At 35.1% G+C, this 24,307-nt stretch overlaps 1 protein-coding gene and 1 non-coding gene across 3 annotated transcripts in view; one reads left to right on the forward strand and one right to left on the reverse strand.

Moving 5' to 3' along the window:
- The first annotated feature begins 4,990 nt into the window (after positions 1 to 4,990).
- LOC110120155 (SET domain-containing protein SmydA-8-like) overlaps positions 4,991 to 24,307 on the forward strand; it is a 56,233-nt gene continuing 36,916 nt past the window's right edge. Inside the window, exons 1-6 of one of the 2 annotated variants that reach the window (XM_048413651.1) lie at positions 4,991 to 5,365; positions 5,457 to 5,647; positions 6,224 to 6,383; positions 15,052 to 15,306; positions 19,037 to 19,273; positions 24,020 to 24,173. In XM_048413651.1, coding sequence (XP_048269608.1) covers positions 6,243 to 6,383; positions 15,052 to 15,306; positions 19,037 to 19,273; positions 24,020 to 24,173 — 787 coding nt within the window. In that variant the 5' untranslated portion in view covers positions 4,991 to 5,365; positions 5,457 to 5,647; positions 6,224 to 6,242. Of the gene's footprint in view, positions 5,366 to 5,456; positions 5,648 to 6,109; positions 6,384 to 15,051; positions 15,307 to 19,036; positions 19,274 to 24,019; positions 24,174 to 24,307 lie in introns of those variants that run through there. The other variant, XM_048413650.1, reaches the window with a different exon arrangement.
- LOC125386827 lies at positions 10,976 to 11,080 on the reverse strand. Its single transcript, XR_007227266.1, has one exon. It is a non-coding gene; the product is annotated as a U6atac minor spliceosomal RNA (small nuclear RNA).

Here is a 24,307-nt window from a genome sequence, read left to right on the forward strand (position 1 = left end):
GTTACACCCGACGGGCAGTACGAGTACGTAACGATGCCGTTCGGATTGAAAAATGCACCGTCCGTTTTTCAGAGGGCCATTTTCAATGCCCTGGGCGACCTTGCGTATTCCTACGTCGTTGTCTATTTGGATGACATCCTAATTATTGCCGACTCAATAGATCAAGCCTTAGAGAGGTTGGACATCGTGTTAAGTACCCTTGTACACGCCGGATTTTCGTTTAACTTTTCTAAGTGCTCTTTCCTGAAGACGTCGATACTCTATTTGGGATACGTAATCCAGAACGGAGAAGTCCGTCCCAACCAGGGTAAAGTATATGCCTTAAGCTCCCTACCCGCGCCGACGACCGTCACACAGCTCAGGCAGTTCATAGGGCTAGCCTCGTACTTTCGGAAGTTCATCCCTAAATTATCACAATTGTTAAAACCCTTATACGCGCTTACGTCCGGCAGTAAAAATATAACATGGGCGGACAGGCACGAAAAAATAAGACAAGAGGTAATCTCCGTTTTGACCGACGCACCGGTGTTAATGCTATTTGACCCCAATTACCCAATAGAATTACATACCGATGCTAGCTCCGAAGGATTTGGGGCTATTTTGATGCACAAGGTGGAAGGTAAAAATCGAGTAGTGGAGTACTATAGTAAAAGAACCAGCCTCACGGAATCCAGATATCACTCTTATGAACTCGAAACATTAGCTGTTGTAAACGCCATAAAACATTTTCGCCACTACCTGCACGGACGGGAATTTCTTGTTATCACGGACTGCAATTCATTAAAGGCGTCTAAGAGCAAAGTACATTTGAATGACAGGGTACACAGGTGGTGGGATTACTTTCAAACGTTTACCTTCGACATTGTGTATCGGAAGGGCAAGCGAATGGCCCACGTAGATTTCTTTTCGCGAAATCCCACAGGCGTTGACCCTATTAGATTCGACAAAATCAAAGAGAAAATGGTTAATCTGGCCGAAATTTCGGAAGACTGGCTACTAGCCGAACAACGTCGTGACCCCCAAATTTCGGGAATCGTCGAAAAGTTGCAAAATGATGAACTCGCGGAAGACATCGCGAATTCTTACGAATTACGGTCCGGTACTCTCTACCGGAAAATTCAAAGAAGAGGCAGGACTTTCAGTTTACCTATTGTTCCAAGAGGGTTTAGGTGGTCCGTTATTAACCATGTGCATCAGTCAATTATGCACTTGGGTTGGGATAAGACGCTCGAGAAACTGTACGAGTATTACTGGTTTGAAGGAATGGCGAAGTACGTTCGCAAGTTCGTAGAGAACTGCCATGCTTGTAGAGTTTCGAAGGCTAGTTCAGGTAAGATACAAGCCGAACTACATCCCATACCCAAGGCCAGCATACCTTGGCACACGGTCCACATGGATATAACGGGCAAGCTGAGTGGTAAAAGCGATTCGAAGGAGTACGTCATTGTGTTGATCGACGCCTTCACTAAATTCGTATACCTGCATCATACTCGTAGGATAGATTCTCTTAACACCATTAAAGCGCTTAAATCCGCTATATTTTTATTCGGGAGTCCCTGTCGGATAATAGCGGACCAGGGAAGGTGTTTTACGGGTAAAGAATTTCGCGAGTTCTGCGAAAGCAAACGAATTAAAGTTCACTTGATAGCGACCGGTGCCAGTAGGGCTAACGGACAAGTAGAACGTGTTATGGGCACGTTGAAAAACATGTTCACGACAGTAGAGACGACCGGGCGGCCGTGGCAAGACGCGATTGGGGAAATGCAGCTAGCGTTGAACTGCACCGTCAACCGCGTGACTAATTCGAGCCCTTTACAACTACTAATCGGTAGATCGGCGAGACCGTATGACCTATTGCTACCCGACAATATCGAAGAAAAAGAAGTCGATATCTCCGATGTAAGACAGCAGGCCGTACAGAACATAGAAAGTAACGCCCAATACGATAAAGAAAGATTTGATAGGAACAAAGCTAAAGTGGTTAGGTTTAACCTCGGCGACTTCGTACTACGCAAGAACGAGGAAAGAAACCAAACCAAGCTAGAGCCGAAATTCAAGGGTCCATTTGTAATAACCGAGATTTTGGAAGGAGATAGATATATTCTAAAAACGCTAACGGCAAACGATCGTATAAAGACAGTCACGACAGATTAAGAAAAATGCCGGACAGTCGCGTTCCCGCTGAGTTGGACGTCGGTAGTGACGGCAATAACAGTGACCACGACGACATGAGTACCTCGATCTCGGAAGATCCTTAGCACAAAGACCGTAGCACCTTACGGAGTATGTTATGAAGCTCGGTAAAGGGGCAAGTGATGTGTTCACGCGCACCATGAGCTATAGTGTTATGAAGCTCGACTAAGGGGCAAGTGATGTGTTCACGCGCACCATGAGCTACAGTGTTACGAAGTTTGGTGCGGTCGTGCGATCTAGAAAAACGAGATCCATTGGGGTACGAAATCGAGACTGGTCCATTTCGCCGTTATGACCCGACTGATAACCCACAGGATGCAACTAGCACTTCCAATACTAATTACAACGTTACTAATTCATGTTCTCTTCTATTCCTTTGGTTATCAAACCTCCGAACAAAATTTTGTTGTTACACTGGACCCTCAGCTTATTTAGACATTAAGATAAATTGTAAACAATGTTAATTGTACCGAGACTAACGTTAAGAAAACTCAATATTGTAGCTACACCCGAGGACGTGTGATAGTCAGAATGGCCGTGTCGGAGATGAAAGAACACCGGAACTCCTCCTTGGATTCGCGGGAATACCGTAACTCTGTAACTTAGCATAAACAAATGTCGCTCCGATTGTTCGAGATTTATGATCATGAGCTTGGACTCGAGGCGACAATTAGTCGCCGAACGTAGCCGCAGTCAAAGGGATGAACGTTTTATCTAACAAAGGCACAGAGTAACTCTATACCTCTCCTTAAAAGAAATAGCCGTAGCGACACGTGGCAGTAAATATTTCAAAGGTTTCTGTTCCGTGGCTCGCCACACGCAGATCCTATCCTTCGGGTAAGATGATCTCCAGATGTCAATATACCTCTGCAGTATGTTTAGCTAACGTGAGGACCCGCAATAAATCTTAAGATTTAGTCAAGCAAAGTTCTTCATTTAGACAAACAGTCGTTGTCGCAACTACGGGAAGATAGGAGAAGCCTATCTTCCACGAACGATGCCCCCGTCAACAACCTCCCCTTAAGGGCGGCCAGCATCTCTTTCAAAACGCCGATATGGAGATCGACCAATTAGCGACAGCGCTCATTTCCCTCACCTTTGGAACGAAAGCTTTCGTTGACGAATCCGAGGATCTCATGTCCTTAGACACACCCATTATAGTTCTCCTCGACGGCATCGTCGAGACGGAGATTCATTCTTTCGTACGATCTCATCGACGAATGACAGTGCCACCTTACAACCAGTAAATACCTCACATCTAGTTAACAAAGAGTTAGACTTGAACTGTGCGAGAACATACGTTTATCATCCTGTGACCGCGGATTCGTTTGAACCTAAGGTCATTATCACTAGTGCTACGAGTGCTTAATCTTGTTAATAAGCCTGTGCTAATAAACTCTTCGTTGTATCACGACAATGGCTAATTCTAATGAAAATTCATTAAACGCCCATCTCCATAATCCTGACTTCAATCCGACAAATATATGTGGCGACACTCGACCTCGGAAATTTCCAACGGTTTCGCGGCACGAGGCGCTTTATCTTAAAAGCGCTATGCCGACGAGCCTTAGGTGTCATCGATATCCCTACGGCTCCTTCGCCGAACTTTCGGAAGACCGCACACGTGACAGTCGACGCGGACTTCTAAACAAACGCGCGCGATATCGATGGCTAACAAAGAAATGAAGCAGCGTGGCTTTTGAATCAAAGAGATTCAGTCTGCCCCGAGCTGCGAAGTGCGAAGGATTACGTGATACGAGCGTTCTACTTCTTATAACCTGCGTTAAGCACTGATCGTTACCAAGCGCACTAACTGTTAATTGTTAATTGTGTTTGTTGCTTGTTGTTATTGGACGTCAGTTGTTAAGTTAATAAACGTTTTTTGTTGAAACATCTGAGCATTCCTTCTACACCTATCACGACATACCACTTCATATATAATTAATAAAACTGTAACCTTTTTTTCCCCAGTTGACAGTTGAGCTGCAATCCATGGTTCCTTTGAGACTCTTTATCCTTGCGATGAGTAGAATAAGATGTAATAATAAGTTTCACCTTTTATTGCAAGATAAGAGTCAATTTTGCGACTGTCCTTTTTGCAGATCTCTAGCGATTCAGAGATGTAGAATCACCGCCATGACAAATATCTTTTTCGCAACTTTTATACTTATACGTAGTATTTCGATATAAATACTTATTTAATTCAAATATTTCATTTGTTATTTTAACTTTTATTAAATTTTTCGTTATCATTCGGAAACATCATTAAATTATTCGAAAAAGTATAAAGTCTCTCAATAGTATAATGCTATAATGTAATAGTATAATCTAGCTTAGAAAGGTAGCTAGCTAATCTTTTTCGATTTTCAAAGCTATGAAGAGCAAATAGGTACTTAAAAGCACGTAAAATATAGTTTAAAGTAAACATAATGCATATACTCCCAGAGGATTTTAATTTTTTTAATTCTTTAGCTGAAGATTTACTCTGCTACTATATCTAATTTATAAAATTAATGGTTTATGAATGTTAAAGTAATAATATATAACGTTTTATTAAACATAAGATTTATGTGTAACAAAATAACAAAGTATTAACGTACACCGCTCTATTCTCTTATACATCTCAAACTGGAATGAATTCGTTTTATTGCATATTCATTCATTCAACACATACGCAATGCGCTCGTCTCGTGGCGTTTTCTTTTTGTCTTTCTCTCTTTCATTTTTCACACACATCTATTTTCTAACAATAAAGTTGGAAATACGCAACGTGCTGAAAAAGAAAAAAAAAAGAAATAAGAAGCGCGCGATTTTATATATTTTTTTAATACATAGATTCCATTATAAAATTATTATTTATCTTTGCATGTGTAAATCATTCAATGTTCTCCATATTGAAAATGTTTTAGAAATATGGATTGATGTTAAGATGTGTAGATGTACTATGCTACACGCATTATACCTAGGCATATAATTACTTGCGTACATGTCTAGGCACAAGTACTGTTGCTCTTCTCTAAATAGATTCTATTCTGGAAATCAACTTCCTCTCAAGCAATACGCTTAGTTAGTCTATATCATCGTGCAAAAGCGGACGCTTCTTGTTTTAAATAACAAAATAGCTTATCGCGTCGTGTGTTGTACAATTTTTAAATTACTTTTTCGACTAAATGTATATTTGTTTCAATTATTTTTACATAGCTACTTTTTCAATACTAATACTTTTTAAACCCCACATAATTTAATATTACTTCTTTTTTCAGAATTTAATGAATCACTTCGTACTTTTAATTTATAACAGAATATATGTGAGCTAAACTTCTATTTAAATTTTATGTTATATAAAACTTATTATAAAAGTACATAATAGTTATAAGTGAATGAAATTTATTAAATGAAAGAAGATATTTAAAAATTTTTTGTTCGAGTTCTTACGATTAAAAAGTTATTTGTGGTAAGTTTTGAAATCTCAAACTTTTTTCTTCCTTCATTTCTTTTTTCAATAGGATGATGCTTTTAATTGCACGGTTAATCACAATACCGTGTGTTTCATTAAATTTTGTGCATTTTTATATTCAAAATACATCTCTTTTATATTCATATCCCACTTCTAACGACTTCATATTAACAAATTTTTCTATAATTAAATTATATTTTTCCTTCATCTATTTTTTAGGCTATATATTTTAATCGCTTAATTGACAATATTATACGTGAATATGTAACTTAATCAAACTGTGATGAAAATGAAAAAATATCTATTATTTTTATGGAAAATTTGTTTTACTTGCAATATTAAATTTTTTCTTTCGTCATAGTATGTATTAAATATATCATACTAATTCGAAATATTATTGGAATTTCTATATTTTCAAATTATTATTTTATAACGAGAATTTATAATTTAATTATTTAAATCTCTGTTACTATAAATAAAAAATGTTAGCACACAAAATAATATTAAAGTAATTAAGAACATATGAATCATTTTTACCACAACGTATGTAATATATGCATTTTTGTAAATGAGATTGTTACAAGTTTTAACAATGGAATCTCAGACTACTTGTGCGATTTGCGGGAAAAATGCAATTCATAAATGTAGTGCCTGTGGAAATGTGTATTACTGCAGTAAGCAACATCAGAAAGAGGATTGGAGGAATCACGCAAAAGCTTGTAAAAGTTTTAAGGTTAGTAGTTTTCGTACTAATCTAATATTTTCTAGCCTATAAATTCAATTACATAATTATATTATATTAAGTTTAGTTCTTAGAAGAAAAAGCAAGATTACTTTAATGTAATCAAATTTATTATGCCTTGTAAAATTGTTCCTTATGCGTTATAAAGTTTGTACACTATGTTTGAACATTATTTATCACAATTAGAACGTGGTTTTTGATTTAAGTATGGTTTTCATCGCCTAAAGTCAATGCATTATTTTGGTTAAGGTTGTCTTATTTATAAGGTTAGAACCTTAGCCGGAATTTGAAAGAAATTCAAGTTCCAGTGCTACCTGAAGTAGTTGTTAGGTAAGGCTCAAAATTCAAGACTACTCTCAATTTTGGAACGAAATTTTCGTAATTTGGGGTATAAGATACCCTTGCGGAAAATCTGGAATGGATTTATCACATAATTGTAGAGAAATTGTTAACAAAAGCCGATGCATTTTAACACAGTGATACATGGCGGATTTAAGAAAAGAGGCTCTTAGTTTTTCTTTTTATTCTGAAACAGGAAAACTATATTCAAGAACCGTACCAAAATTGGCACCAAATTATATCAAAATATGATGGTGTATTTATTAATTTCTGTAAAACTGTCCTGTGAATGTAATAACCTTTTCTTAAATGCTAATGAAAAGATAAGTTTACGTGCAGATTTTTCAGAAGCTACGCAGTGGTAGCTGATGTGGCAATATCACACGATATATTTAGACGTTTGAATAGCGTGCGACGATTCATTGAAATGTACCAATTCCTTATTGAAGCTAATTATGTACAAAGGATAGTTTGGTATAAATATAATTTACAATTGTTCCAAATTTATATTAAGTCTGAGTCGTATTAATTATCCAATTAATTGTCGTATTAATTAAAATTTGAAGATAAGACATTAAATAATTGAATACTTCTGATTCTAATTTATTTATTACTCTTGTACGACTTTCTCAAGTTTAACCAATTTTCTTTTATAATTATTAATTCTGGAACTGTAATGTCAGAGTTTTACTAAATTTTTAACGACATTACATATTTTAAACAAATTTTTATTATCATATTTTTAACAATGATACTGTTATAAAATTTATAAAGTATATATACGAGTATATAACATTTAAAGGATCTTGGGAAAAAGGCGAATGTTAAACGTAACAAATTTTGAATTTAACATTTTTTCATATGCCGAATTAAAATTTTCTGTGTTTTGTAGTACCCAGTTATAAGAAATTCAAGTATACATCGTATATTAAAATAAAGTAAAGTAAATTAAAGTAAAGTAAAATTAAAGTAAAATTACAAAATTACATCTTTTTTGCAAAAACCCACTTTTTGTGTATGTTCATCGATTATTCAGGATTGGGTTGTGTTACGTCGCGTGAAGAGGTCCGCGCGACGTCTTCTATTGTCTAACCGTAAAGGCCCAAGCGTCGTTAGAGAAACCCTCAATAAACCTAAGGCCCACCATAAACCGAGTCTCATTAGCTTGCAGGAACCTTGAATCATGCAAGTATTTTGGGTTTATCTGTGGCACTTAAACAAGTCATTAGGTTTATTGAGAGTGTTTAAAGATTACGGAGAAAGCTGGTATTTATAACGGGAAAAACTGGTAATTATATGATAGGGAAAACCAGGCATTTATAGAATAGAAATGTCTGGATTTTCCCATGAGTCATGCCGATGGGATGCTTACATCTCCCATCTTCAGGCGTTAACGTCTTAGCCAATGGATTGCGCGGATCCTTGTCCTCACCTTTCCTAATTAAACATGTAAGCAACGAATCCGCATTCTTCGTTCAAAGGGCACACCCATACCGAGCTTTCCTCCGTAATCACATCAGAACGAACATCAGAGTATTTCTTCGGCTCTCACGGTGTCTAGAGTTCCTGCATTTCCTACAACTCTCACCGTTCCTACGTCTCTAAGAGTTTCCATCATCTCTCGCGGTGCCCACAAGTCCGACAGCTCCTATCACTCTCTCATCTAAGAATAATCCTTCTCTTCATTATCTGTATCTTAACCAACGGCGTTACTACTTGTGTGATTGTATAAAGTGTTGGAAATATATCTACTTTAACTCTATGAACCACAGTGTTATACTAACTGAATCACCCCTATTATCCTAACCGAAATCAGGGGATCGAACTATTCGTGGTGTCGATTATTGCAATCGTAACGGGAATTTACGACTCCCGTTGTCGCGTATTCTAACGACCGCGTCTCCCCGCGATAGCTCGAAAATACAGGTTGCGTTATCGGAATGAAACCTTTTGCATCGTCAAAAGATAGAAGCTTGCCGATCGGTCCCGCATGCAAAATTTCTCAAATTTGTGCAATGTTAACTGTTGTCATTGCGAAGAATTACTTGTTCACTAGTTTCTAACTAACTTTGAAATCTCGTTTCTTAATATAGGCTTCAACTCCTGCTTTCATCGCAGGAAACATTTTTCTACGGATACATTTTCGAGCATATCTATCACTGTTTACTATATAATATTCGGAAAATCGGGACAAGACAGCCTATTATTTGCTATTTTTCATTAATTAATAAAAGATAAGAATTGAAATAAATAACAATTAGGTAGAAATAAGTTACCGCCTTATTAATGACAGCAGAAGGTATTTTACGTTAGATTTTTAATATCGAATTTCGCTTCACGAAAAAATGTCATATAAAAGACTTTTTGTCACAAACGCTCTGTAAGAGAAAAATCTCGCCGACTTCGAAAAGCGCTGAAAAGTATCAAATAATTTTTATCTTATATGTATTTTATTTTTACACATATGCAACAACGCATTCACTGATTAAACAGCATATTGAATATATTACAGCCTTCTCTAAGGCGACATAAAATTAAAAATATTATTAATACATAGCCCAGTTCCATTTCTAATTGTCTAACATCAGTAATTGTAACGATTGGATTTTAAATTACACTCCCCGCCAAGAAGATAGCCCAGGTGTGCTATCTTTAATTACTCAATGACGCGTGTAAAGTTTTTCGTCTGTAACGCATAATATCGAAACATTATGAGCTCAGAATATGCGGTTCGTTGAGAATAGTTAAAAATATTATGAAGTTTAATGTGAAACAAAAAACAATTGTTTTATTTATTTTATGAACAAAATGATAGCACATTTACAATAAGAAAATAATAATCAATATAAATTGTAACTAACAATAATTACTTATCAAATATATACACTTATTTAATAACGGGTACATCCTCCTTTGTTTTCTATTACTTCTATTGTACGATTTGCCATCGATTTATATAGATTCTGGATATAATTTTGACTTAACGTATCCCATTCGCGTACAATTGCATTTTTTAATTCTTGTACGTGTTGATACTGCTTTCCATTCGCATATACGCCGTGAACAAGTTCTGCCCAGCAATTTTCAATAATATTCAGGTCCGAGGAGCGTGCGGGCCACGGCAATATAGATATATTATTTTCATTAAAGTATGATTGGACCAATCTTGATGTGTGTACAGATACAGTATCTTGTTGAAAGATGTAATCAGTTCCAGAAATGCGTTCTGCGTGATTATTTATTTGTTCTTCGATTAAATTTATGTATCGAACACTATTCATTCTCCCATCGATGAACTTGATACTTGTCTTGCCAAAATAACCGATGCCGGCCCAAACCATCACGCTCTTTCCTCCCATTTGTCGTCGCATTGCTGACATTGTCTCTTTTCTTGTGTCATGAAAATAATATTGGAACCCATCAGGACCATCCAAGTTAAATATTTTTCGTTTGAAAATAGTACCCTTCTCCATTTCTTTTTCCAATGCATTCATTCTTTTGCAAAGCGTAAACGTTCTACTTTATGTTTCGTTGTTAACAAAGGTTTCTTTTTCAATTTTAGCCACTTGATATTTTTGCAGGATAGTAGAACTCGAAGAACACTTGAAACACTCGCACTAACATTAGATTTTTCCGTTATTTGCTTCGTTGTTAATTGCGAGTTGAAAGCTACACGCAAAATTGCTCGCCTATCACGATCGGATAACGATGACAGCCGTCCAGTACTTTTCCTTTTACCATGATCTTCAACATTTTTAAAGAAATTGTGTATTACTTTACGACTTCATCTTACTACTTTCGATATTTTTGTTACTGGGGAAATCCTCATGGACACCCTCCCCTCGATTCTTCTGGTCAGCGGTGGGGTAGTGTCGGACTTTACTTACTAAATCTCCACGGTGGACCCCACCTGACGCTCAGCTGGAATGCCCCGGGACCTCTTTCGAAATACTGCGGGAGCACTCCTTGTGTCTTCTCCTGTCTGAGGGAGTCGTTCCTTGGTTAGTTCGGGCATTAGGAGGGATCATCCCTCTCAACGCTATCCCTCCTTGGCGTGTCGGCCCCTATGATCACCTAGGGCGGCGCAGGGTCGTTCTTCGGCGCGGAACTCTGCCTCTCACCCTCTCCTGCTCTGTTCGTTCCTTTACGAGCTTTACGCTTTCGCAATATGAGCGGACTGCGAGGAACTCTTGTTGCCCCCTCAACATCGCTTTCACAACTGAGGAGGGGTCTAATCTCCCTCCAAAAAGATCTGGTAAGTTTCGCCGAAAGGTGATAGTGCCTTACCATTTATATATGTTCCATCCTTGTCTACGGGAGTGATAAACGTCTCTTCTTTCATATTACCACTTGCTACTGATAACTGTTGCTAGTTTTAGTTCAAGAATTTGCTTTTCTACAGACTCGTTTAATTTTTTTCCACGTCCCACATAATTACAAATTTATATAATATTATACTGTAATATTTACTCGTTGATAAATCATGAACTACTAATTTCTAAACATATTAACAGAGTGTGCTATCATTTCGTTCTTAAAATAAAATAATTTTTTTGTTACACACTAAACCTCATAATATTTTTAATTATTTTCAACGAACTGTATATTCTGAGCTCATAGTGTTTTGATATTATACGGTACAGACGAAAAACTTGACACGCGTCACTGAGAAATTAAATATAGCACACCTGGGCTATTTTTTTGACGAGGAGTGTAGTAACGAGCTTGCTATACATACAAGTCCATTATCCTGTATACTATTAATACACTGAGCGTAATTTGTATTCTCACAGATACAAGTAAAGTTTTTCAATTTGGCCACTATCAAAACATGTTCTTGGTGACTTTGTGTCAAAATATCTCACAATTTAATACAATTAAATGTAAATTTGCTGAAATTTGAATTATATAAATATAGAATTGAAATGTTTCATTATACTGAAAGTATTCTATTGAAAAGGTTTCAATATACATATTTAATATGCTATTTAGTAAGTAAATGATAGTCACTATTGTTGCATATGTGTGCAAATAAGATATAAATGAAATGGAAATTATTTCAATTATTAAATTATTAAATAGAAATAGAGATCATAACTGACATAATGAAAATAATTTTTTACTTTTAAGTGCATTTTGAAATCGGTAATATTTTTTTGGAAAAAATTTTTGATCAGCGGAGCAAAAGTATTGGCACGCTTGAAAAATAAGTTACTGCTTGAATTCCACTGACGTGTATATTCTACTGAAACATTTCCGCTGTTGGCACACCTGTTATGTCGCAGCAAGTTCCTTCATTCAAACTGATCGTTATATTTTGAAGTAAATAAGAATATTTTGCGCAAAAAAAGAAAAATGTGAATAACAGGAAATAAAACAAATGAAAAAACAATTGTTAAAAGAAAGACTGCATTAAATTTATATGAGCAAGGAAAATCTTTTTCGGAAGTAGGAGAAATTATTAACAGAAGTCGTTTTACCGTAAGAAATGCGATTAAATAATTCCTTGGTAAAAAAGATGTGACAAATGCCACACGAAGCGAACGTCCACGGAAGCTTGGAGACTGAGAAAAAGAAAGATAATCAGTATAATAAAAAAAGAACCTAAATCTATATCCTCGAATGTAGCTAGATTAGTAAAAAGTGAGTCTAGCGGGGAAATACACCCCCATAACAGTTCGAAGGACACTTAAAACTGCTGGATATGAATCGCAAGAGTTGCAAGACGAAACATGCATTGCTAAATTAAAAAAAAAGGATTGGAATTCACTATTAGTTATGTACACGAAAATACTGCGTTCTAAGATAAAGTACTGTTTTGAGACGAAAGCAAATTTAATGGTTTTCAGTGTTATTTGGCAAAAACCAAATACTGAATTGATGAAAGAAAGATTGTCCAAACTGTCAAACCCCGAGGAGGTAAAGTAATAACAATATCCTGTAAACGAGCTTATTTTTATTGGAAATACCATGGACAAGTAAGGTTATTTAAATATTTTAAAGCAAAATTTAAAAGAATATCCTTCAATCTGGATTGAGCAGTTTGGACAACTTCTCGGACTGAATAAAAGTAAATAATTGCAGTAACTTAAACTCCATGTGAAAATAAGCAAAAAATGTAGAATAAAAATTTTTCCTAAGATGCTTCCTTCTTTGCAGAAAAATAAATTAGAAAATTGTTGAGAATAGTGGATCTTAATCGCCGAAATAAATGTATAGGAACAGTTAGATTATACTTAGAATTGATATCAAAACAGTTTCACATTTATTTAATATGTGATTTACAAGATCTTCATCGATATACATTTGCACGCGTCTCAGCACTCTCTTTGTCTCACCATCTTCTATACCATACTACTAACGGAATGGAGACGCTGTGCACGCATATAATTCCACACACGCATACTCATATACGTGTGTCACTATTATGCGGCTAATCTAGTCTAGCACACAAAATTACACATATCTCAATAAAATTATATCATGTGCCTGTATCAGACGTGCTAGTAATTAAATACATTCAAACTCCATTTCCTTGAAAGTGGGGCGCGGGACCGGAAAATATTGTTTAACATTTTTTTAATTATTTTCACGCATATAATAATCTCGTGTTGATTGTTTACCTAATCGGCACTTACAATTAACCAACTTAAGTGTACTTAAGTATACTTGACAAAGTTTGAAATTCAATTTTCTCAGGAACGAAGCATCGTATGAAAAAATTTTACTTTATATTTTCGACTTATTGTTTCGTGTAGAATCAGCCCTTGTCCCGTCGTACTGCGATGTCCGACCCACCCTGTAGACGACCGGCAACTAATTGTGTCATGTGCGCTGTTACGGCCGCACAATTATAGGCAAAATTCACTGATAGTTTTTTGCGAATATCTCTGGAGTTATTGACCGATATTTACATATACAGGAAAAAGTTATGCAAAATGTGGATCTTTATAATAGATTCAAAAATCATCAAAACCTCGGAATCCAAAGCTGCGATGAGATAAAAATAAAAAAGAGTGCAAAATATTACATAATTACCATATTATATTATACTAGGACCCAAATATTAAATCAATTATTTGTATATAATTTGTTGTTTATAAAGATGTTTAGTAAAAAATGTTCTGCCTCGAATCAAATTCAAATACCCTATCGTCTGGCTTAGATAATTTTATCTAACTTTGCGAGTCTTGTAATTCGCCATTCGCTAATATGCCTTTAGAGATAAAGATACTATATTGGGATGAGGATACTCGTCGGATGACGCTTGAGAATTACTAGAGTTTTATAAATGAATGTTTTAAAAATAAATTTTATAGAGGAACTGACACGGAATTGGCATAAGAGTGCTTAAAAGCTTATGAAAAACCTTGTGTGAAAAACCGTTCTAAATCTCTATTTGAAAAATCTCCTTGGTGTAATTAAAAACGTGTTCGTCTCTTTATATCAGATAACAAGTGTAGACGTTTATTTAATTAACAAATCAATTAGCGATCTTACCTTTCTGGATGGTTCGCGTGACTCACGAATAACTGTCCACAAAGGAGAGTGAATTAAATTCAAAGAGGAATTCCGTTCTTTAATTGCCGATATATGCGTGTACTAGGCACAAACACAATATCTCAGAACGAAGCAGACGAATTAGAATCCGTTACAATACCAATTTGAGTAAAGGAATAAATAACCCCAACCTAACCCCAATCATTCAACAAATGTACGAAATACCCAATAAAATGAATCGCGCACTAGAGGATAAGTAATGCTGGTTAGCACTTCTAACTAAAGTCTTCGATAGTATATGGTATGTAAGATTGTGTTACAAACCATCAGGGCATGTTTCTATAAGAAAGTATAGACGGACATAAACGTAGAAATTTTCTAAGAAAGTGTCTTAAGAGTAATTTTATATACGCTATACACAGTCGGTATCTCAACATTCATGGACATTAAAGTATTTGTGTTTGCTGATAATACCAGCTTTACTAGATACACATTCAGTTTCGTAAATAACAAATGTGATATTCTAACAGTGTATGAAAATGAGGGTAATAAAAGGCTTAACGTTATCCAAAGTAAATGTAACTACATCGTAGAGATACGAGAGACGAAGCTTTACGAAACTAGAACTATTAGAAGATTATACAAGGAATATGAAATTGATCTATTAAATAGTATTATAAACATGTATACGGACTATAATCATGGCGCAATAGCATCTCAATAAACATTGTCATTCGCGTGCTACCAATCTTAATTATTACACCACTTTGGGCAAATTGCAAAGAAAAATTCGAAATTAATTACGTACCTCGTTTTACAGTTAGCGGAAGATTCCTTATTGGGTCGTCATTGTATAGCCACACGAAATATCAAAGTTGGGGAAATTGTTTTGAAAGATGATCAACCTCTGATAGCAGGTCCTATGTATAATTGCGCTCCTGTGTGCCTTCGCTGTTACACGGTCTTGAATGAAAGCATTGCAGTAGCTTGTGAAAAATGTGGTTGGCCTCTTTGTCAAGATTGCAAAGACCATGGATTAGAGTGTAATTTTTCTTCTACTCGCAGAGATCATAAGGTAATTACACTATTTCATTGTTAAGATAACCTAACTAGTTTTATTTTTGTAAGCTAAATACTAATCTGCAAACCGTTTCGTCCAATACTCGCACTTTTTGAAACCATCAGTTTTTTTAAGAACATCAACATTCTGAACAACTTCTTCCTATATATAACAGCAACTCAACTTTTACCGTATACAGCGTTTAAAAATATTGTAGGATCTTTACTACAATTAGTTTATTTAAAATAAATGGATTAAACAGATGTTGGTTAAACAGGAAACGATGGTTGTTTAACGTAAGCTAATCACAATAAATTATAATTATGACAACTAAATAGTTTATTTGCCACTCTCGTCACTATGGTTCCATCGCTCTCTCACACGCGGACTACACTCTCTCGACAACGCAATTCGCATTCCCTAACTTCTCGATTTACACTCTCTGGCTTCTCAACCAACACTGACTGTTAATTCGTCTTTGTCCTCTAGCATCCCTTTGTCTCTTGTCTTAGCCCCACCACGCACGTGTTCCGCAACCGCTTGTGGTTAGGGTCACGCAGGTCTTTTCCGCGAAACTATTCGATTAATGTCGAAACTATTCGAAACTGTCTTTCGGCACTTCGGCTTTCACGCGACATTGTTTATAGTTCGCCCGATATCTCTTAGGCCTTTCGTCCACTATACTACAATACGCGATTTGAAAAGTGATTTCTGTGAAGGCCATGATGAAAAAATAGATGAAAAGGATAACATTTTTATGAATCAGGCATCCGGAATATGTTTGACACGCTAATACCAAATTAATGTTGGATTTATATCGATACATAATTCTCACGAACCTTCTAATTTGATTAATTGGTGATGATGTTCCTCCGAATTCTATTACGAGTAACAGATTTACATCTCGCACGCTTGTTTCCATCGACACTTGCGTATACAGATCACGATAAAACCATTGTAGCTTCCTCCTACTTTGAATAATGCATCGCGGATCGTTTGTCGATACACTGAGAGATCTAACAGTTACCAAATCCTTGAATATCTAGACAGAAATAGTACATTTGTTCCTGTACAATTTCAAATTGACGATCGACCTCTTGTTATCGCTGAAACCTGTAATCTCGCAGGAAGTAAATTCCATTAATTAAAAAATATTAGAATCCGAGATCGTTTGAAAATCGTACTATTGTACGTGAATGAATATACAGTAACGTTATCTATAACATACAACAACAAAAATTATTTATGTATACGTAGAAAAACATGGGTTACCTGGAAAAGAACATATGAAAGAATATTTATTTAAAAAATGTTCATCCATCTAAATCACCACTTGAAATCACTTAAATGACGTAAGGAATATGTCTCGTATTATGCATAGACAGAGAAAATATTTAGATGGCCTGCTTTAAGTGAAACATTCTATATATCGCATTTCTACTGGTTAACTTTTTTTAAGTTTTCAATCCAAGCGTAACAATTGTCTGCAGTAACAAATCTAATCCAATTTGAATTTAAATTCATCTAATTGTAATATAAAATCAAACTAAAATCTTAGTAAAATTAAAATTCTGATCAATGCGTTTACATGAAAATCAATAAGTATTAACAAAAAATATTAAAAAAACAATAATGATTTTTAATATACAATTCAAATAAGTATAGAAGGGGTCGTTACTTGTGCAAGGCATTTTGGAATAATCCAGAATCGGGAATGTTGCAGAATTAATCGTTAAAAGAATGCATTTTATTGTTTTTTAAGATGCGAATGTTACTCCTGTTTTTAAAAGAATATTTTCTAGCTTACAATTAATTTATTTTATACTGTCTTAATCTTACATAAATGGACGATATTGCACTGCAATGTGTGACGGATAATGCTGCTCCCTATGCAAGCACATTGGAACGAAGTGTTTGATAACTAAATTATAATTTTTCTTAAAGATATGATGCATATACTGTAACTTTAATAATTTACTTTAATAAATGTAGTATCGTGGGCAAAAGGCCTAAGATATCGGCCGAACCGTAAACAATGTCGCGAGAGCCGCGGCATCGTCGGGTACATCAAGGTGTCGTCGGTCCTTTCAAGTGAATAGTTTCGTGGAAAAGACCTGCGTGACCCTGGCCACGGGCGTTTTCGGGACACGTGCGCGATAAGGCGGGAAAAGACAAAGAGATGCTAAAGGCAGTGTGAGTTGAGAAGCGAGAGCGAGCGAGTGCAGAAGCCGGAGAGTGTGAATCGGGAAGTCGAAAGCCGAGTATGAGAATAAGACGTACGACAGCATTGTAATCATTTCGTTGTTTTGAATATTTTTTATTAAATCAAAACATCATTACTTGTCCTTTCCTCTAAAGACCCATTAATATACTACATAAATAATAATACAATTGAGTGTGATATATTTTAAAGCATGGTACGACACATAGACCCACGTTACAATTTTCACACTCATAACGCGATAGTGTCTTTCAAATTGCTCTTAATTTTCTATTTTGAAGCGATATTTTAAGGTTGAAGATTCTGAAAAATTATAAGAATACGGATCGGCATGTTAAAAAGAGCATCTAATAATGGTATATTTATTTTAATGAAAAACAACAATTCATACCTGACACTGGCGTACCAAAAACAAAGACTATATATTCTGTCTGTATATTGTTAACACTGTTATAAAACGTTGTGAAGGCAAAAGCGTATGACGCAAGACAAATGAAATAGATCATTTAGTTCAAACGGTGAGCGAATGAGTCAGTAGAGTGATAATATATAAGATGACATATAATATGTAATATAATATAAGATGTAATCTCATAATATATATAATATAATATAAGATAAGATAATATAAGATGACATTCGCAAAAACCACTATAGTAGCGCATCGTACCGAAGAAGTTGATTTAACCCTTCGCACTTGAGGGTTTTTTCGGTCGGACGTAGCAGCAACTTCGGATGATTCAGCGTATACAAGACGCGTGTCTTACAGCTAGCGTAAAATGATTTTATATACAAATCAACTTACAAAAACATTATACTCTAATAATTTATCTATATTTACATCTTTGAAAATATGATTTCGTAATATTCTAGAATATACGAAATTCTTCTTTAATATAGTTGATCTCATTTTTCAACAGTTCAAAATCAAACATCTTCGTTTGAACTAATTTCACTTCCGAAAACCACTTTTTTGGGGTTTCTAAACTATAATACTTTTGCCATGATCGTCAAATCCGAACTAACGTTGGAGACGTTGACAGTATCATAGTTTCGGAGTTGGGATTAAATATTTTATCTCCATTTAAAAGTCTAACACTTTACACTTCCCGACAAAGAACAAAAAGAGCTAAGGAACCAACTTACGAATCAATATTGGTGGTGACTGAGAGTTGCCTTTTGAATGAAAAGGTTTAACCATACTCGTCCAAAAGCACAAGATTCATAATTTTAGAGACATTCCAGAAAATATGTTTTTAGTGAACAACTTTAAGAGCTGTTTCCTGTCTCTACGGGTAAATCGATCGTCGATAAAAAATTTGTGTGAGATATTTTTGATTGCATAATAAATACGCAAAGTTTCATCAAAATCGGCGTGTCATTCTCGGGTGATGCTTCTTGTTCGATTATTGCTATTTCTTATGTCAGAAGAAACTCTAAAGCTATTCTTATACATTTTTATCGGTAGACGTATGAAAGAGATTTGTTAACATTGTATACTGATATAATAATGTAATGTTTCAGGTATCTATAACTGAATTTGGCCACCCACATCCAAGTTATCAATGTATAACTGTCATAAGAGCGTTAGCATCGAAGGATGTTAATTTGGAATCTTATAAGAAGTTACTATCGCTCGAAAGTCATTACGATCGAATAAATTCCCATGAACTGTCAAACACTGTTCGCTTTATTAAAAGATTTTTCAAAACAGATGATATATTGGAGGAGGAAATGACAAAAATCGTCGGTATCTTGCAGGTAGAAATTCAATCAATATTTTAAATCTGCGTTATAAATATTAAGACGAATAGAAATGTCACATATTCAATAAATATTCTCGAAAAGTATGTTTCCGTAACGTATAATATTCCCAGATACAGTCAATACAAAAAGTATTTGTACAGAACTTAACTATAACAAAATTATAGTAGAACATTTAGTACACGTTTGTAATACATTTCGTAGAACGCTTAGTAACTAAATTTTAACAAATAGAAATTATATATGTATTCCTAGAAGCCTTCAAACTAATTTTCAGAAAATAAGTTTTCTCACAAAATAATTTTCTATCTCTATTGTTCAACTATTAATAAATATCTAGAAAAATATCTACGCGTGATAAATATTTCTACAGTTAGCGCTTCATAGCATAAAAGACAATCTGCATCAAAGTGCAGAGAAAATAGGTTTGAAAAACGAACAATATTCGGGAACACTTAAAATATCTCCACAATTCCTAGATATAAACATTATTGAAAATATATGGGACCACCTAAAACGCAAAATACAGAGTCACCATATTTCGTCTGGAAATGATTCTATGAGGAAACCTTTACAAAAATGGAAAAATATTGTAAGTAGGATTTTTGTTAATCTGACAAATTCACCGACAAATGCCACGACGGTGTCACGACCGACATACTTCAAATCCGATGGACCGATGATGGAGATAAAGATGTGGCGACCTTGGCGACAATGTATATCGCCGAAGTGCCTAATGAGTCATCTATATCCCAACGGTCCTTCCACCGAATGTTCTAGAAGCGTGGCAACGGTCACGTATGCCTACAGTAGTACTTGCCTCCCATATGCCTACTGGGTAGTGGGGATATTGAGGGATGACAAACAAAGAAGAAACAGATCCCACAGAAAGTCAAATTGTAAGAGCTTCAGTCTTGGAAAGTCACGGCTGGAGCTCAGAACCAAATCGCAGTCAGTATAAACTCAGAGTACAAGAAATAAATTCTTTTGTTCTTTTGTTACCTTATTTTTTTTTTCTTTTCGTTCGAGCTACCCCTTTTTTTATTTTACGTGACAACGGCTTCAAGTCATAATAAAATCAAAAGGAATCTGCTAAATACTAAAATAATTGTACTTGTCTTGATAATTTTTTCCCTTAAACTATAACTGTACGAATATTTATTACGCATATATTTTTGCCATTTTTTAGATATTTGTTAATATTTTCACGGAGAACATAGATATCCCCGCTTTATTTCATGAAAATTATTCTACAGACTTGTAAAAATGCGTATATAACTTTTATTTGTTAAAATTTTATTAATAAACGATGTTCTACAAAATTTTTGTTGAAATCAGTTATTGTACGAATACTTTTTACGTCGACTGCGTGTGTGTTTACAACGACAAAAGCCGTTTAATGCAATTATCGGCTTCTGCGGATTTGGACAGCGCACAATTTTAATTTCTAAGCTCTATCATTTTTAGCAAATGTACAAAGACCAACAAAAATTATGTTGCACTATACTGTATAGACAACAATATCAAACATTTTTTGAGTTATTATTTATTGTCGTCTACATTGTCTATTGTTGCTTATTACTAAACAATTTAGTAAAGGAAGATAATGAACATAATGTACACTGCGTATATCTCACATTAAATAACTGCTATAGGGTATACGTTCATATAATGTTCACATATACTAACGCAAGCTCGAAGTAACAAACGAGAAGTACTGAAAATGTAGGAAAAATTAGTTTATTAATTTATATTATGATTTATTTTTTTATTTAAATATTGTTAAAATATTAGCTTATTAGACTATATTATAGTAAAAAATTATTTATTAAAATAATATTAAAACTATAATTCGCTGACTATAAATTAACACACAATTGAAAACAGATTTAAATTACCACGTTGAGTAGATCTTTCACAATAACTTGGTTTCGTTGTCATAGTGCCGAAATTAAGTTTTATAATATAATTTAGTATCTTCAACCAATTTGTACTTTTTATATGATTTCTGAACGTGAGCGGGGTATCTGGTTTTGTGCCTATCTTTGTTCATATTGTCTAAGTTTTCCGCATTTGTATCAACACCTTGTTAGTCGTCAATGGATGGTTGTTATAAAACATAGGTATATTGCGTATGCTGATTCGTTAGTTTTATTTCAGATTTTATCGTTGTTTTTACATGGTTGATAATAATGTTTCCGTGTTTCGGTTAATTAGAACATATTTTAATCAGTTTGCAACTTCTTTAACAATGACATCCGCTTGTTCGTTGCCAAGTATATCGTAATGGAATAAAATTCAGATAGTATTCGTCAGTTTCTGTATGGTACTGAGAAGATTTTATTTAATGGTTTTCATTATTATTAACACGTTCACGTCGGCGTGTTTAATTATGTTGTTAATTTTCCTGGTGATTTAGTTCCTTCAGTTCGTCAATTATTGAACTATAGTGTTGGTTGTAGGATGCATTCATCTATGTACTACCTTACAGCTTCTATTCTTCTTTAGTTGGTAAGTGTAGAAGTTTGCATTTTATCTTTTAATACGAGAGTAAGTTCTCTATAAATTTCAGGAGTATTAACTTGGACTTTGACCTGATTATCTTTCATTTGTTTGAGAGTACAGTCATCATTGGCTATTTTTTCCATTAGTTCTATGAGTGGTTCTTTGACTTGAGCTTCGATTTATATTGGTGAAGGTTTTGGTAGCTGCTTTTCGATGGCAGTTGTGTTGCTTCCTATAGATTCGTCATCCAGCTCCGCCAGTACGCTAAACGGATTACTATCCGGCATATTATTCAATCACTTATTATGTTCCGTGACTGTTTTAATCAAATTATCAGGTGGAATGATTTTCCGTTTCTTTGATGAATAGTTATTGTTGCTTCTTGTTGAAATAATTCTCACTTCTAAGAAAACTCTACATCTGCTTTATTGTTTAGTTTTCCTGAACTTCGAAGCCATTAAGAATTATGTAATACAAATCAATTTGAAAGGTCTCTCAGACTCATAACCTTTTTTGGAACGTGCCTTGTACAGACGATGCAGCGGGATATAGACAGGCCACTTTCGTAATTATACAATTGTAGTATCTTAATAGAGTCTTTAAAGGAAGGATAAGTAATGATGTTTTGGTTTAACAAATAATATTCAAAATAACGAACTGATTACAATGCTGTCATACGTCTTATTCTCATACTCGGCTCTCAACTTCCCGATTCACACTCTCCCGCTTCTGCACTCGCTCACTCTCGCTTCTCAACTCCCATTGTCCGGCTTTTGCATTCGCTCTCTCCGGCTTCTCAACTAACACTGTCTTTAGCATCCCTTTGTCTTTTCCCGCCCTATCGCGCACGTGTTCCGCAAACGCCCGTGGCCACGGTTATCAGGGCCTTTTCCACGAAACTATTCACTTGAAAAGACCGACGACGATAGAGCCGACGATACCGCGGCTCTCGCGATATTGTTTATGGTTCGACCGATATCTTAGGCCTTTTGCCCACGATACTACACAAATACCCATAGGCCCATGTCTTCGGGGCTCTGTTGTAATGTAACACTGCCAGCGTGTGGATCTGGATTAGCATATTCTGTACTTATACTTGTACTTATACTTACACTTATTCTTACATTTACACTTACATTTATACTCAAATATATTTCTGTTACACATCCATCCACGCGTTCCTCTAACAGATAACCTCAACACCTTTAACTGGAGGGGTACCAACTTCTATAAGATCTATTAAACTATTGTTCACTTGCGGTTTAATGATGAAAATTTTTTCGTTAGCTTCAATAATATTCAGCTGCAAATTGCTGCTCTTTTTTGCGCCATTTGTGATATAGACTTGCCAACGGCAAGTTTCCTATCATAGACACGCTCTCACTGGGAAATCGAATATACGGCACTATGAACTAATCGCTTTACGTAAACACTTCTTATCGTTAGTACTTCCTGTTTCTTTGACGAGACTGAGGAATTGGTAACTCATATACAGAATTAAGCAATTCATCGCTTGATAATGACTTTGATTAGTACGCTGTACTCGATGGATATTTGCACCGCATTAGATCGCGTCTCAAGGTGACGGCCGCGTTTGTGCCCGTTACTCCTCGGTTTGAGGCGAATACGCAGCAAAAGTACAAAATGTATCTTGACTTCTCGTTTACGCATCGTGTTTAACCTGACAGATCCTTGAGTTAATGCTTGAAAGCTTGAGCTCTGAGACGTAAAGACCTGTTTCAGATATTAATCAATGGATCTGTGTATATAATTCATACGGTTACAATGTAGTACAATAGCACTTCCTATAACGCGAGATATACGTTCCGTTACGAATTCAAGAGTGCAAAAAAATATAATTAAATAAATATGTAGTCTTTTCTTAATATGACAAAATAATATGCGACTCACAATAATAACTGTTCACAATACCAACTGTAAACAACTCTTTATGGCACAAGAGTTAATGCAAAACTGCGCGTCGAGTTAATTCAAAGACTTACATATTTTTATATTAGAAAAGAGTCATTTGCTGCAGCTTCTTAATCGCGTTATATGGAAGCATTGGCGTAATTTTTAGTCCACGTTAGAGAAGCATCGTGTCATACGGGATCCAACTATATATTATTTTCAATCAGCACTCTTTTAATTATCTTGATCAAATATAAACATATCATACATTCTATGGGTTTAAAAATAAATCTGAAAAAATATGAATGACAAACACTTAAATTGCAGGTTAATGGACATGAAGTTCCGCTTACTGATCCACCATACGTAGCAGTTTACGAACTGACATCATTACTTGAGCATAACTGTAAAGCAAATTGCTCGAAAAGTTTCACTGATACTGGAGGCCTGATTATTCATGCTGCAGTACCTATTGCAAAAGGTGACTATATTATATATATATTCTATAAAGTATAGTAATATACAGGTGTAAAAGAATTTAAGGGGTGATTTTTGAAGAAAAGTAAAGATGGAAATCAAGAATAAAGAAATTGCGTTTTCAACTTTGTTTTTTAG

Source organism: Bombus terrestris, chromosome 17 (assembly GCF_910591885.1).
Source record: "Bombus terrestris chromosome 17, iyBomTerr1.2, whole genome shotgun sequence".
NCBI classification, from domain to species: Eukaryota; Metazoa; Arthropoda; class Insecta; order Hymenoptera; family Apidae; genus Bombus; species Bombus terrestris.